This window comes from Euwallacea fornicatus, chromosome 15, assembly GCF_040115645.1.
Source record: "Euwallacea fornicatus isolate EFF26 chromosome 15, ASM4011564v1, whole genome shotgun sequence".
Lineage (NCBI taxonomy): Eukaryota > Metazoa > Arthropoda > Insecta > Coleoptera > Curculionidae > Euwallacea > Euwallacea fornicatus.
Genome location: NC_089555.1, coordinates 3,445,936 through 3,461,947, shown reverse-complemented (window position 1 = coordinate 3,461,947; position 16,012 = coordinate 3,445,936). Strand labels below are relative to the sequence as shown.

Below are 16,012 nucleotides of genomic sequence, written 5' to 3'. Positions count from 1 at the left end.
AATAGACTGTCGCGCTGTCTGCAGACATAAGAAATCTTTTTCTGCAGAACTATGTTAGAATTAGCTAAATGTTCTCATTGGTCAGAAACGAAAGTGACACACACGAGACGAATTTTCAACTGTTAATTGGTTTTTCCCGGTGTTAAACTGCTTCGATTTAATTTGAAAAATATGTAATTTAAAGATATTTCGTGATGTTGAGTAATCACCGTTTCGGAACTCCTCTCGTTGATTGTGCGCAAAAGTTGGAATTACAGAATTTCTTCTACATCTGTCGAAGATTCTGTTAAGCTCTTAAATCTATTCTTAATCGCTTTGCAATGAGGGAATCTTATACGAGAAAATAAGGAATTTAAAAACATGGCTTCATAAGAATTGAATGATACGCAACTATGTTGTCAATTCCAATTAAAAAAAATTAATTTACTTAGAGGAGCTTTTTATTTAAAAATGAACTGTAAGTAACAAAAAAAGTACTATCAGGCGCTCTCAATCTAAAAGACCCCTCATTTTTCAAGCAAGACTTCAATGTGTAGATGCCTCCTTTAATGTATACTGAGTATGTCGCCGATTTTCTATATAATCTAATGCATTTATGCTGCTCGAGGTGTTCTTTCGCCGTCTCTTGTTCTTACTTCTTTTTGATAATTTCCGTGGAATCCTTACATCGCCCAAATAGCTGCAATCTACTATAAGGCCCAGGTTCATTTTCAATGGCCTTAAGTTTTCCTTTATTCTTCCTAGGTTTGGCTTTGATTTTTGCTGCTGAAGATCTTGTTCATTTGCAGATGCAACTTCAGTTTTCTCCTCTAAAATCTGATCCCTGCTTTCCTACAAAACAACAGGGCCATGCATCTCGGTCTGAGTTTCCTGGAAAACTGAATATTGTTTGTAAACTCTCATTCTGCAGGGATTGCTAGGCCTCGTCAACTTTTTGTTTCCAGTTTCCTCACAGTTCTCCGAAGAGTTCCTGCTAAATTTTTCCTGATGTATTGTATCTGAACTACTAGTTTCGAAGCGCTTGACTTTGAAGTATTTGGTAACGTTGTCGTTTACATCTACGGCAAGTTTGTTAAATCCATGCTGGTGCATTACTAAAAAACATCAGCAATTAAAGAATATTTTAGGAGAAATCGTGTACTCTTATTGTTCAAACCTTTTGGTTATTGGAATATGGTCTTGGTGTCTGAAAAACCCCAGCAGTTCCCCACATTTGTTAAAATGAATTTCAATTTTGGTTTGGGCAAAACACTCTTTTTAGGTTTTCAAGTGGCCCAGTACGTCTCTTCTAATTTATCCAAAATGTTTTTGTGGTTCTTGTGAGATCGACGCAGCGGTTTAGGTCCAGCAGCGTTTTTCTGAGTTCTTGTGACAAACCACTCGTCGTAACTGTTGTACACGTTGGAATCATGTCGCATTTTGTGGACCCGAACAGGGTACTTCCTCTCATTAGCATAGTTGATAGTTGGAAACATGTGGTCGGTTATGTAGTTTGGATTCGGCACGTTGCCGAGCTCGTTTTCTTAGTGGAATAAACAGTTATATAGACATGCCGCAATTCTTGTTTTTAACGGGAAATGAGGGTTTTATTAGGAAATTTACGTAATCGCTCTTGACGTCCAGAATAAAGGACATATTAGGGATACGAAGGTATCAAATTTGGGGTCGACTTGAAACGATACTTCACGTAATTTTTCCATATATCAAACTCTAATGGCATTCAATACTGGGAAGTTAAGCCAACTTTACGAAGTGTAAGTTACTGGATGTTTTCGCAAAGTGGTTCCCGATAGAAAAGTTTTGGAGTTAAAAAGGAGCCTAGTAGTAACAGTCCGCACGTTTTCAGGCAGTAGCAGCGAACAACAATCCATTTTGTTCAAAAATTGTGCTTTTTGGGTACAGCCGCACTATACAGAGTGTCCCAACTTTTGGGGGATCAAACTTTAGGCGCAATTTCTATACAAAAAACTACCGTAGTTTGCTAGAGAGATTGTTTCCCAAAAATGTTTCGTAATAGAAATACTGAGTTCAAGTTTTCGTTGAAAACTACAAATTTATTGATTTCTCATACACTGATTGATATATTTTATTGCAATTTTGCCGGAAACAATCATATTAAACAACTAATTTTATAAAATAAAATATAATATTACATTTTAGCAGTAGGATGCGCACGGGAACTACCTTGAATATATTTAGAGGAAAAACGTACGGCACTGATTTTTCTTGAAATAAAATTCACGTTTTTCTCTAGTGCTAACTTTTGTTCACTTTGTCGATGTCAAAAATGCATTAAATTCGATGGATTGCATTTTGAGTAATGGCTATGATATTCAATAATGTTTAACAATTTGTTAGTCATTCACAGTTTCAATTTACTCTATTAAAAAAAAAAGAACTGTTCATACATTAGGACGATTTCATTTTTTTGACTAAAATAAAATGTTTCTCAAAAAAGGATTAAGTATCTTTTTATTCACAAATGAATACAGACAACAAATATGATTTTTTTTTCAACAAAACCCAGTGTCGTACGTTTTTTCCTTTATATTCAAGACAGTGCCCAGGCGCACGCTACTGTTACAACCAAATATTATATTTACCATAAAAAAACTAGTTGATTGATGTGAATAACGCCTACAAAATTGCAATAAAATACGGAGTGTTTGGTTCTCCGATACACATCTGAAAGAGGATGATAGACAAAATGGTTTTGAACGTGATTGACCTCATATATTATTACACAAACTATTATACATTTCGATATATCATTATTTTTACGAATTTTACCAACTTCACTGCTTACCTCCGTGTAAGTTAAAATAAAAATTTAGTGGAACATTTAATCTAACTCCATCTTTTTTTTGTATAAACTTCGATATAAGTATATTTTATCGATATCAAATATGTAATGAGATCTACATATGAGAAAAATAGTGGTCCTTTAAAATTCCAAAAATCAAAATCCTAATATCAAATCACCATTTTATAAACAAATAAAAAGAATGATGTAACTGGAAGAGTCGTTTAAATATCTTTAAAAACTCTATTAACTATTGGTCTTTCCAACGATATAGTGAATGACGCAGATTGAATGTTGTATAAGATATTTAATTTTTTTAGGTGCAAAAAAAATTAATGAGTAATTATTATCTATGCATTAATTATATTATTTACTTATAATTAGTTTTCATGCTCCAAATGAGAACCATCTTTTCTAATACAACCTCGGCATCTTCATCGCATCTCTGTAGCGGTTGCTCCTAGCTTCATTTCAGCCTTCATTACTTCTGTTGCCCCATTAATTTTTTGGGTGACATGGTCTCGATCATGAATTTGCTCGTTGTATGCTAATTCCTTCATTTGTTCCCAGATATAATAGTCGACTGGAGTCAGATCTAGAAATCTGGCAGACCATAATATCGGTTTATTTCGCCCCTCCATTTTTCAAGAAATTTATTATTTAAAAACTTAATTAATGTTATTTGATAATGAACGGGATATCCATCGTTTTGAAATATGATTTTCGCTCTTATATTTAAACGTAATTCATCTAAGATATCTGTCAAATTATTTCTTAAAAATTTTAAATAATTATCGCCATTTACATTGTTTAATAAAAAAATATGAGCCAATCAAAAGCCTGCGTATATCAGCCCGTACGTTTACATGAAATTCATATTGAAACGAAGCTTTTGTACCATATGCGAACTCTCTTTAATTCAATAATGCAAGTTATGAAAATTGGTAATCTCTTCACGCGAAAATTTAGATTCGTCTGTCTATAAAATACTTCACAGAAAATTTTCATCTTCGCTATCGGCATGTAAGATGAATCGAAAAAATTGCATAATTGAGCTAAAGAAAATCTGCATTTAAAAAAAGAAACTTCGTTTCAACGTAAATTTAACGTAAAAGCATGGGTTAGTAAAACAAGCAGGGTTTTGATTGACCCATATTCTTTGTCAGACAATTCTAAAGGTGAAAATTAATTAGAATTTTTAGGAAATAATTTACCAGATATTTTAGACGAAGTACTGTTAGATGTAAAGGTGGAGATCATACTTAATCATCATTTTACCATAATCGAAGAACAATAAGGAAGTTTTAAATAATAAATTTCCTGAAAAATAGATAGGCCAAAATGGACCGATATTAGGGACTGCTGGATCTCTGGATTCGACCCCAGTCGACTAGCGTATCTGGGGACGAATGAAGAAATTCCTCATCTAAAAAATTAATTAGGTAGCAGAAGTAATGAAGGCTGAAATGAGATTAAAAGTAACCACTACAGATAAGCGACGAAGATGTCGACGCTGTAAAAGAAATGGTAGGTTTCAATTCGAGCATGAAAATTAATCATTAGTAAATAGTATAATTCGTGCATAAATAATAATAATCTATTAATTTTTTATTTAATTTGGTAAATCACGATCCGAAATTTTTCTGCATTTTTTGTTTGTTTTTTGATTAAACATCTTATGAAACAATAAATCTAGATATTTGAATGCATCATTGAAAAGAGTAATAGTCAAATAAGTTTCTAAAGATATTCAAACAACTTTTCCATCTGCATTTTTCTTTTTATTCGCTTACCAAGTCGAGGTTTGATGTTCAAGAAATTCATTTTTGGCGTTTTAAAGAACTCCAATTTTTTTCATACAGTACCGGACATAAATTAATTAACTTTTGAAAAGCGTTTCAAATTTTGTTACAAAATCATAAAGATCTAAAATTAAACCATAGTTTTATTATTTACTAACGATACATATAAATAATACAAAAAAATGATGAAATGTCTTTAAAGTTCCACAAAATTTCTAAATTTTTATTTTAATCTTAACAAAAATTGTTTAAATTCATATTTCTCGTAATATCCTTTTTTTTATCACTTCAAGACACCTAACTGGCATAAAATTCATCAAATTTCTAATTCTTTTTTTCTTCAGTATCATTCAAAAAATTCTAAATATGATCAAGCAGTTCTTGCTTGTTGTAAAACTTTTGATTCTCATTATTCCTTTTTAAATCGTCGCACACATTCTCAATTGGATTAAGAGCCGATGATTGAGCAGGCCATTTTATAACAGTTATTTTTTCATCCTCAAACCACTTTTTCACTCTTAACGGAGTGTTTTGGTCGTTAACTTGTTGGAAAACAGTGTAAGTTGCATACGTTCTTCTCTATATGGCAGCATAACGTCTTTAAGGATATTTTTATAACTCTCAGCATTCATTTTTTCTTTTATGCAAAATAGTGAGCCCATACATCTATGACAGAAAAATCCCCTATTTGATCCTCCTTTATATTTTACTGTTCCTACAGTATATTGTGGATCAAATCTAGCATTAACTGGCATTCTTACCCACTCAACACATTCAGAATATTTATTTTGATTTCATCATTAAATAATACATTGTCATGTTTTTGCTGACGGTCGAGATATTCTCTGGCAAACTCAAGTCGTACTTTCCTATTTTTCTCCGAAATTAAAGGCTTTTTGGCAGGACGACGTGCAAATAAACCTTTTTCACAGAATCTTCGTTGAATTGTTCTTATGGACATAGTTTGTAGCTTCATTTTTTTTTTATTTGTAGTTCAGTTAATGTAGGACCCGATTTACAAATTGTTACTATGTTTCCGTCCTCTAGAATTGACGTTTTTCGCAGCCTCCCTGTACTAAAACGTCTTCTATAAGTTCCATCCTTATTAAACTTGCTAATTATTCGACTCACGATAGATTTGTGTAAATTCAAATATTCAGCAATCACTTTTTGTGGTAATCCTTATTTGTGTTTATCAATTACTAATTTTCTTAAATCATTGGATATACTTTTTCGTTGCCATATGTTTACACAATTGAAAATTAATAAAATGATAAAAATAAGGGAAATATTCGGTATATTGATAATCTTCTGTTTACTAACAAAAATAGTTGCTTATTTTATGTCGTGCTAAATATAACGAAATATTGAAATTTTTTAAACCGTTAGAAATAGTAATCTTGTAATGTAGTATTATTATATATAATTAGTATCTGATAAAACTATAGTCTAATTTTTAATCTTTATGTTTATTAATGTTATTATGTATTAAAATTTGGAACGTTTTTTAGAAGTTGCTTAATTTATGTCCGGTGTTGTATATAAATCTTATTACATGTTTAATTTCGATAAAATACATATTCAAGTTGATCCGGAAAAGGATAGTTAAGTCAAATATTCCATTAAATTTTTATTGTAACTCACTTAGAAATAAGCAGCGAATTTGGTAAAATGCGAAAAAATGACGATATTGCGAAATAGACGACACTGTATAATAGTATAGGTGATCAAATACCTTCATCATCTTATCTACCACTCTCTTTCGTATGTATATCGCCAAACGAAAAACCCCATATATCAGGCGGTTTGAAAAAAAATTAATAAATTAATAACTTTCTACCAAAACTTTAACGCACTGTATTTATGTTACGAAGTATTTTTGACATATAACCTATATAGCAAGCTACTATTATTTTTCTATGTAGAAATCGTCATTAAAGTTTAACAATTAATAGTTGGGATACTTCGTAAAACAGTAAAGACTTAACGCCAATCTTGTAGTTCAACTACTTTAAAATATAACGAAATAATACCACCCAAATATACATGAAAATATATTCAACTATGCGTACATGCTCTTAAGACCGAGAAAACTGAAATAAGACAAACCGAAAATATAAAATCTTCAGATATCTCAGTCTAAATTATTATTTAGGTCAACAAATCCAAAAAAATATAAATAAAAGCATATTCGACACAATATTAAATATTGTCTAAAGTATTATTTTCCGAGATGTTAGTCTTCAACAAAAACATTTGGCTATAAGAGGCTGGCATAAAACTAACTTCAGACTTTAAACTATACCCATTCCTGCGGAACTACCAGACAGATACCAATTAAAATTTTGTAATACACTAAATCATTACTCAAGTTAGGCACTGCATACCTCACATCCCTCAGGATTGTTCAAGGAACACACCAATGAAGCCATATTTTCCTCTTCGCTATTGGCCAATTTATCTACTTTATTCTCATCGGTAAAACCGTTCTTACTCTCCGCCTTGGAACCATCATTTTTAACCAGCAATTTTGATTTGTCAACGGTAAATTGAATGGGATTAGCCGCCGGCTTGGTTCTCAAATAGTACATTCCCGTCTTTAGACCCTTCTTCCAGCCGTAAAAGTGCATGGAAGACAAAACTCCATAGCTGGGCTTCTCTATGTGGATATTTAAGCTTTGACTTTGATCGATAAAAGCGCCTCTATCGGCCGCCATGTCCAATATCACTTTTTGTGATATTTCCCATACCGTTTTGTAGATTGCTTTCAAATCGTTGGGGATCCCAGGGATGTTCTGAATAGAGCCGTGATTAGCCAGAATCTGATTCTTCATAACATCATCCCATAAACCACGCTCGGTCAAATCTTTAAGTAAATGATGATTTACCACTTGAAATTCCCCGGACAAAACCCTTCTTGTATAAATATTAGTGGTATAAGGCTCAATACTTTCATTGTTTCCCAAAATTTGGGCAGTAGAGGCAGTAGGCATTGGAGCTATTAGTAGAGAATTTCGCAATCCATGTTTGGCAATTTTCGCTTTTAAAATGTCCCAATCCCATAAAGGTGAAGGCGTTACATTCCACATGTCATATTGAAGAATTCCTTGACTTACTGGTGAACCTTCATAACTGGAATATTTGCCTAGTTTTTCGCTTAACTCGCAGCTTGCCTCTAAAGCCCCGTAATACAAAGTTTCAAATATTTGTTTATTTAAGAGCGCTGCTTCAGAACTATCAAAGGGCATGTGCATGAGGAAGAACGCGTCAGCCAAACCTATAAATAAATTAATTAGAAACACTTAAACATATACTTAATAAAATAATACATACCTTGAATTCCAATTCCAATTGGTCTGTGCCTCATATTGGATGTGTAAGTCTCAGGAACAGGGTAAAAATTAACATCAATAATCTTATCTAAATTCCTCGTTACCACTTTGGTAACCTGTTTCAGTCTCTCAAAATCAAAGCTCTTCCTATCTGAGGAAACAAACATGTTAACTGCAATTGAGGCCAGATTGCACACTGCTATTTCATCAGGTGAAGAGTATTCCAAAACTTCTGTGCACAAGTTACTGCTTTTAATTACACCCAAATTCTTTTGGTTCGATTTTTTATTACAGGCGTCTTTATAAAGCATATAGGGAGTTCCAGTTTCCACCTGAGAGGCTATAATTGCTCGCCATAAATCCTGAGCTGGCACCTGCCTACAATTATTTATTAGAATTACTGGATTTACATTAATTTTTATCTATTTAAAGTGAAACATATACCTAACAAAACGCTTATCCTTCTCATATTTCTCATACAGCTCCTCAAATTTCTCTGCATAACAGTCAGACAAACCTGGAGACTCGTGGGGACACATTAAAGACCAAACTCCATTTGATTCTACTCTCTTCATAAACAAGTCTGGAATCCATAATGCATAAAACAAGTCTCTAGCTCTTAATTCCTCTTTTCCTGTATTTTTTCTAAGATTCAAAAACTCAAACACATCTGCATGCCATGGCTCAAGGTAAATGGCAAATGCCCCAGGTCTCTTATTACCACCTTGATCCACATATTTTGCAGTTGCATTAAAAACTCTGAGCATTGGCACAAGGCCGTTGGAAATACCATTTGTCCCAGCAATATATGTTCCTATTATATAATTTGTATAATTACTAATCAACTTAGCTAAAGTAAGCTACCTTTGGATCTGATATTGTGAACATTGACACCAATTCCTCCAGCACTCTTCGATATAAAAGCACATTGAGTGAGGCACTTATAAATGCCCTCAATGCTGTCATCAGGCATCATTAATAAAAAGCATGATGAGAGTTGAGGCCTTGGAGTTGCAGCATTGAAAAGAGTGGGACTTGCATGAGTGAAATATTTCTCAGAGAGATAGTTGTAAGTTTCTATTGCTGCATCAATATCTTCACCATGAATCCCTGAATATTTTTAGCTTTAATAAAGATTAATAATGATTTAAGCATTATCAGGTTAAACCTACCTACAGATACTCTCATCAACATGTGCTGAGGTCTCTCAACAATTTTTCCATTGATTTTCAACAAGTAAGATCTCTCTAGAGTCTTGAACCCAAAATAATTATAAGAAAAATCCCTGTCATAAATAATATGAGAGTTTAACTGATCAGCATTTTTCATTATAATGTTGTAATGCTTTTCTGATATCATAGGAGTTGGGCGTTTGGTCTTCTCATTAATCATGTGATATAAATCAGACACAACCTCTAAAAGAAAAGCAGTTGATTGTTCAGGTCAAAGTAGAAAAATTTGAAAATATAATACAATAATTTTATTAATCTCTTTTTGCATACCACTAAAATGCTTCTTGGTTTCCTTATGTAGATTTGAGACAGCAATTCTGGCTGCGAGAATGGCATAATCTGGATGGTCGATGGTCATGGTAGCTGCTGTTTCAGCAGCTAATGTATCCAGTTCCACTGTGGTAACCCCAGGATAGAGACCATTGATAACTTTCAACGTAATGGCCAGCTAAGGAGATACAATTACACTGGGTCCATGAATAAAGAGTTTTTGCTTACCGGATCGACAAAATCTTTATTTAACCCATAACACAGCTTCTGTATTCTGGAGGTGATTTTATCCAAATGAACTTCTTCCTCTTTTCCCCCTGCAAGCAAAAATGCGAATGTAAGTTTCGAAAGCTCCAAAATTCAAATGAGCTTTTGTAACACGTGTGTAGTTACCTCTTTTAATAACATACATCTTTTGGACCGGCTTCGGCACCATTTTGACTTTAAACCGGCCACTTTAATTGAAATTAGTGAATTCGATAACAGCGCCTGTGATTCAGCACAGAATTTTCCAATTGAATTAAAAGCAAGCACAAAGATAGATAAAAAACGGTATAAATAAAAAAAGCCCAACATTTCCCGCCAATGTGAATGGTACGTCAAAACTTCAAACTTAAAAACACAGCTGTTTCTTTGTCAGATGAGATGCCTGAGCTATAATAGCATATATTTCTCAAGAGTATAACTAAAGTCTCTTCTTAATTGAAAAATTATAAGTATCTGTACAGTATTTATTCTCCCTTTAATGTGCTTTATTAATGCATCATAAATCTTAAACAATGACGTTTAGAGTTTTACTAAAAATATCGAGGGCTTTATGCCGGCCATTAACTGGGAAGAAAAGGAAATCATATCTGGAGTTGAAATGAGAAACTGGAAGTAAAAGCAAAACAAAAAGTTTCCCCCCCTGCATCGGGCAGCTGCCAAAGCAAATGATGTCGGCTAATTTCCCCCGCCCTCACCCCTTCGGGTTTTATTTCATTATGCCGTTATTGATTGGCCTCGCAGATGATGGGGAGATAAACAGGGACGTCTGCTGTGTAAGAACCATTTCCTGGGGAAATATATATAGTTTCAAAAGCGTCTATTAATACCTTTAAATTCCTTCGGGTTGCAGTAATGGCACAAAGCGACCCTTTTATTATTATCAAAAAGCAACGCTCCACTGCGCCCTTTACTTCCAACGTCCAGTAAATTGGCCAAATCTGCGAATTTTTGCGATTTGGAACGAAATGCACTGCCTTAGCCGGGGGTAATGTAGCATAAACCACCCCGCAGGGTGAGATTTCATTTTTAATTCGCGTCGTTGAATCCGATTTTCAGTCGTCTTTCACCCTTGTTTCGCATTACATTCTCCCATAGTGACATGGGGGTTACAAAATGGTTTATTACAGCAGCGCAACTTAATCCTTTCTTACAGGAGACTTGTGCAAGTGCAATTTTGGCTGCATAATTTAAGCAAAGAAAGGGGGGATAATGTTGTTATCTCTCTGGCAATCGCTGATGGCCATGTACGACGCAGGTGTGAAGTAATCCAATTAAGATATGAATTCTGCAAGAACTAAGTAGTTGAATCTTGGATGGGTGTTGTCCCTAGCAACCTCATTCTTGCCGATTGGGGGGTCTAGACTAGGGGAAAATTGCAAAAATCACTTAGAAATCACCGCTTGTGATCATGCTGTGTCTACAATAATTGAGTATTGCGAATACTTACGAGACACTAAGGGATTTTTATGAGCAAAGGCTTCTTTTCATTGCCCCATAATTCAACTCCATAAGCTTCGATGGTCTAAAGCCTGGATTAGACAAAAGCGACTCCAGTTCTGGCTAACTCATCTTTAATAAGACAATCAATTATGAAAGAAGCGCAAAACTTTGTGCAACTTTCCGTTGTAATTATATCTCCTCGTAATTACGTTTTCTTTCTGCCTGCCTCCCTTTATTCCTATCCAGATTTATTATAGATATTTCCACCAGTTTCTGCTGCTGTTGCTTTCTTCTAAGCCGCGCCGATACGTGATTAATACAGAAATGGAATTATTGGGAAAATTGAAACTTTAAATGGATCCACAACATTTTTGATTCGATTTTGAAATATTCTCTAGCAGTATTGTTACTATTAGATGTATCATTATGATACCAAAACTAGGTTTCTCTTGTCTAAACAGCAAAGAGGCTGTATAGGGTGAGTCCAAAAATTGGGGAAATCCTTCTACCAGTAAATAAAGTTTTAGACAATGAGCGTTTTTTTCTTCCCTATACATATAAAAGATATAGAAAGTATCAATTTCATTAAAAGAACAAAAGAACACAAAGAAATGCAACATTTTTACTTATTAATTTTATGTTTTGAACCATTCTGACTATAAGCAAAATTTTCTGCAGTAGATTTCCATCCTTTCAGCTCAGCATCTCTATATGTACTGACACCACCCTTGCCTAAAAAAGGGGTTTGTCACCCCCTTTATAAAAAAACCCTTTCCCTCTCTGCCATCACAATAAAAAATAAGGGTTAAATCCCTAGTGAAAGGCTGATTTTAATATAAGCAAACCTTATTCGTAGTCAACCCCCACTCCGGAACAGCCCTGTTGGGGCAGTTTTATTTAAACTCTTCGAGGCAGTTCGATATCGAGTTGGCACTCCCTGTCATCCCCCCCACTTTCTAAAAAACAGCTTGAGATTGTCGAGCATTTAAATTTTGAGGTAGTGAAGGGGTGGAAGTGAGCAAGGGTTGAGGTGGGTGGCTCAGTGAATGTGTATTACAAATGTGGATTTATTTGAAAGGCAAAAAAATTGGAAGTTGACATTTAATGTGAATTTAAGGTAAGTCTTAGAAGTTGCTAAAGTTACTTGGTTTGGTTGAGAAACTGCTTTAAGTATAATAAGAGCACAGAAATGATCAAGAATATAAGATTGTTAAGGAGCAATATCTTATACAATGCTTTCTGTACTTTTAAATGAGCTTCTACTAAAAAAGCTAAATAATAAGAACTTAAATTTGCCTGAAATCTATTCATCCTCCTACTGTTAAACATATTGTGCTTCTTTGAGGAAGAAAAAAATTTCTAAGCATCAACATTATTTTATAAGTTTTAGAACTTACAAACTTAGTCAAAACCTGAACATTATAGGTGTTTAAAATCATTAACCAAAGTCATACAAAACAGTAAGAGGGGCTATCTTGATTAAGTAATTCCCATTTGCAGTGGTAAGCCTCCTATGTCTTTCTTATTCTGAGCTTCTTTGGAGTTTTATCTATTTCTTTTATATTGAGTGTAATTTACTTTATAGTATAAAATACGTATTTGTAGGCATAGAATAAAGGAGGCTTGTTTCAGTTATGGATCATATTTAGAGGCTTATTTTGGGGAACCTAAGCAGGCCTATTTACTTGATTACATGATGCTTACCAATTCAAACTTACAACTGCGATTTTTTACAAATTGTTCATTCAACTTAATGAAAAAAATCATAAATACATTGCGAATACTTAATAAGAATACAAAAAAAAATCGTAAAAACATAACCAACACTCTTTTCAGTTATTTTTTATAAACGTATGACGGTTATTATTATAAAATAAAAGATAAATGAACTTATTTCTCACTAATATTAACCTCAAAATTCTAAATTTATCTTTTAAGCCCTATGAATAAAAGAGAGACAGAGAGAGCACTTCGGGCTATTTGCACAAAACAATACAATCATCTACTTCGAAAGCTGTCAGTTAATATTTACCATCGCCACCTTATTGAAAATAAGACATTTGCCTGTGTATCATCTAAATTACTCCTGTGGGCGTAAATATTTCAAGTGATTCGTAACAAAACGAAAATTTTGATACTAATTCGAACTTCATCACCCCCTTAAAGGGCAAACTGACTAAAAGCCAGAGCAATAATAATCGCTCATGACGTTTAAAGATAAAAAATAAAAAAGGGATCGAGACGTGGGGCCTGCAGAAGTTACTTAACCCCCGACCTCTCGTCATCTCCTCGGACACAAACCGATAGCTGGAGGGCCGGAAAATTGCTACATAAAAATATCCATGGAAAGCCCGTATTACACTCTGCTTCACAGTGGCGTTCTATTGAATTACATCAATGTGTTCTATAGAATCTTCTAGATTTAGTAAAAATGTCTTTTGATTATACAACGCCGAATAGGAACACCAAGCGCACGGGAAAATACACCTTCTCCGCAAGGACGCGGAAAAGTTCCATTTTCCAGTTGGCGATATTTCTATATGGACCTGGCATATTTCACGGATTCAGGCGTGGATAAGGAATGACACCGCACGCCACTGAATTAATTTTCCTAGTAGCCTCCGCAGGCCCTTTCCAAATTGTCTTATCGAAGACTCAATGTATTCATCTCCGACCAAATGGATTGATAACTTTTGTTTTCAACAGGGATACTTTACGACAAAGGACGTAAAATTGACAAAAAGAATGAAATATCGCCCGAAAGCGAAAGGTCCCATAAAGGTTTAAGTTTTTTCGGAACGGGTTTTCTCAGAATTGGGTGTTTTATGGATAAAGGAACCTTTCCGGCAAACGTATAGATATTCATATTATGTTCCAGAAAACCTGAAGAGCTATTTCTGCTAAAAATTGTTCCCTTATTCTTGAAGCTCCAAAGCCCGCAATACACTTGAGGATTTACAATTTTATGAAAATAAACGAGCGAACATTACTTGTCCGTAAAAGTCATTTCGGGGAGATATTCCTCCAATATTATACGAATTTATTCCTGAGTTATGGGCTAAATTTGGCCGGTGAGATCCCGGAACTCCACGACCTTCCAGGAACAGAGAATCCGTATTTAACGCTTAAGACAGTGATTTTTCAGGAAAACGAACGGGCCCTTCTGGATACACTTCCTCGTTGGTTGCAGTCTAATACATATTCTCCAGGATTGGGATTCCGTTGGACCTTCGCATTAATGCGGGATATCTTTCCGTGTTGAATACTGTATGAGCCGGGTTTGCACCCCCAATGTTTTCACCCCTGTTTGTGATGTCGCTGGCGATCTTTCAAGATGTTTCGTCGCTTTAGAATCGCGCTTTAACCATCACTTTTATTAAAAATACAAAAGCACATTTTTCCGATAATCCTCAGGCTTCGCACATACAGGAAATCGTATCCAAATATTTTTCCAATTTCGCTAATGCCATAAGAAGCTTTCACCCCAAGTGTTCCTTTAACATGGTGCACTTTTTTATCCTGAGGCAGCACGAATGGAAGATTATGGAGGGAGGGCCCTCGGTTTTGTCCCAAGGGCCTATCGAAGAGCGGAACGTGCCCTTAGATAAAACTTCTAAAAAATGGGTTTTGCCACACTGTATCTAAAGACCCTTCCATTTGGGAAGCCGCAATTTGCGCCTAATTCAAATTATCTTGAACTCCTTCACTCCGAAATCAAAAGCGACTTTCCATTAACTCCTCTTGACCATCGCCCCCCCATTAAAAAAAATTATCCTTACTTAAATGTAAAGCGAAAGTAAACATAAAAATCGACTCCGTGCACCCCCTTCCTTCTAATTCGGATATACGGGGGCCCCGAATGAATAGAAAATATTTGCGGAGCTTTTCCATTAAAAAGTAAATTTTATTCTGGGGTTATCACATTTGGGACGCTTTCACGTCGCATTTTATTCTTCTTTTGATGTTTTTTAAATGAACGCTGGGGGAGCTGGAATTCTGAATAACGCCGTTTATGCCAGAAAATCGAATAACTTCTGGATATTTACTTTGCTTTGCCAATGGAGCCCGGGGCTTCTGGAACATCGACGTGTAAAACTGATAGTTATTTGCCGATTTAAATGGCATTTAAAAGCCGACTTTAAACCTCTCACAATAGCATTTTTTAGCTCGAAACTAACTATGTAACTGGAATATGAAACTACATAAACTTTGCAAACGAGATTGGAAATACAACAGTGTTTTTACCTCTATGGTGGCTGGCCCTGTGTTTTTTAGGGCGGGGATTTAAAATAACAAACGTTCCTGGCACAAAAATGTTTTATTTTTTAAGTTGCTCAGATAAACAGGTTTTCATTTGATTGATTTCCTTACGAAAACGCATTAAAAAAATACAGCCATCCAGGCTTAAAAATCGTCTTATGATTCATTGATGTTTGGCCCAATAAACTTGAGACTAAGCCGCGCCCATCAGTTCAGCACATTCAAGAGAGAAGGAAACATCAGGGTGGAAAGGAACCCTCATTACTAGGACCTGTTTCGGGTTATCAGCTAAAATGCACACCATAGGATAATGCCGGACAATCAGAATAAAAGGTCCCGGCCTGAGCGGCTTCGTTAGTCTAAAAAGTCTGTTTCTGCAAGATAAGAACCCTCTACTTAAGCCGGGTTGTTTCCACCCTCCGGATTTTCCTTATTCCGGGAGAAAGGACTTTTCGTTAGGTATCGTTAATTTTCTTAACGGACAGGAACGGACTGAGCCCCTTAAATTTCAAGGTTAAAACAGATTTTGCTGTAACAATAATCATTCTACCTTTAGGACTTCTATAAAAATTTGGAACGATTTTTAAAAATCTAGAATGAATAAAT

At 34.8% G+C, this 16,012-nt stretch overlaps 1 protein-coding gene and 1 pseudogene across 4 annotated transcripts; both read right to left on the bottom strand.

Annotated features, from left to right (window-relative positions):
• Nucleotides 1–427: 427 nt before the first annotated feature.
• LOC136343769 (uncharacterized) lies at nucleotides 428–1,951 on the bottom strand (annotated as a pseudogene).
• A 4,695-nt stretch (nucleotides 1,952–6,646) lies between these two features.
• Nucleotides 6,647–12,956, bottom strand: RnrL (Ribonucleoside diphosphate reductase large subunit). Of its 4 annotated transcripts, none has more exons than XM_066290772.1 (10): nucleotides 12,851–12,956; nucleotides 11,154–11,275; nucleotides 9,833–11,068; nucleotides 9,668–9,756; nucleotides 9,440–9,617; nucleotides 9,110–9,352; nucleotides 8,802–9,047; nucleotides 8,382–8,751; nucleotides 7,939–8,315; nucleotides 6,647–7,882 (listed from the first exon to the last, which is right to left on the bottom strand). In XM_066290772.1, the coding sequence occupies exons 3-10, from the start codon at nucleotides 9,873–9,875 to the stop codon at nucleotides 6,978–6,980; spliced, it is 2,451 nt and encodes an 816-aa protein (XP_066146869.1). In that variant the 5' UTR covers nucleotides 9,876–11,068; nucleotides 11,154–11,275; nucleotides 12,851–12,956; the 3' UTR covers nucleotides 6,647–6,977. The 4 variants fall into 4 exon arrangements, with proteins under 4 accessions (XP_066146869.1, XP_066146867.1, XP_066146868.1 ...); XM_066290770.1 differs by having other exon boundaries at nucleotides 11,154–12,102; nucleotides 12,851–12,953; XM_066290771.1 differs by lacking the exon at nucleotides 12,851–12,956 and adding an exon at nucleotides 11,356–12,161.
• Nucleotides 12,957–16,012: the final 3,056 nt, after the last annotated feature.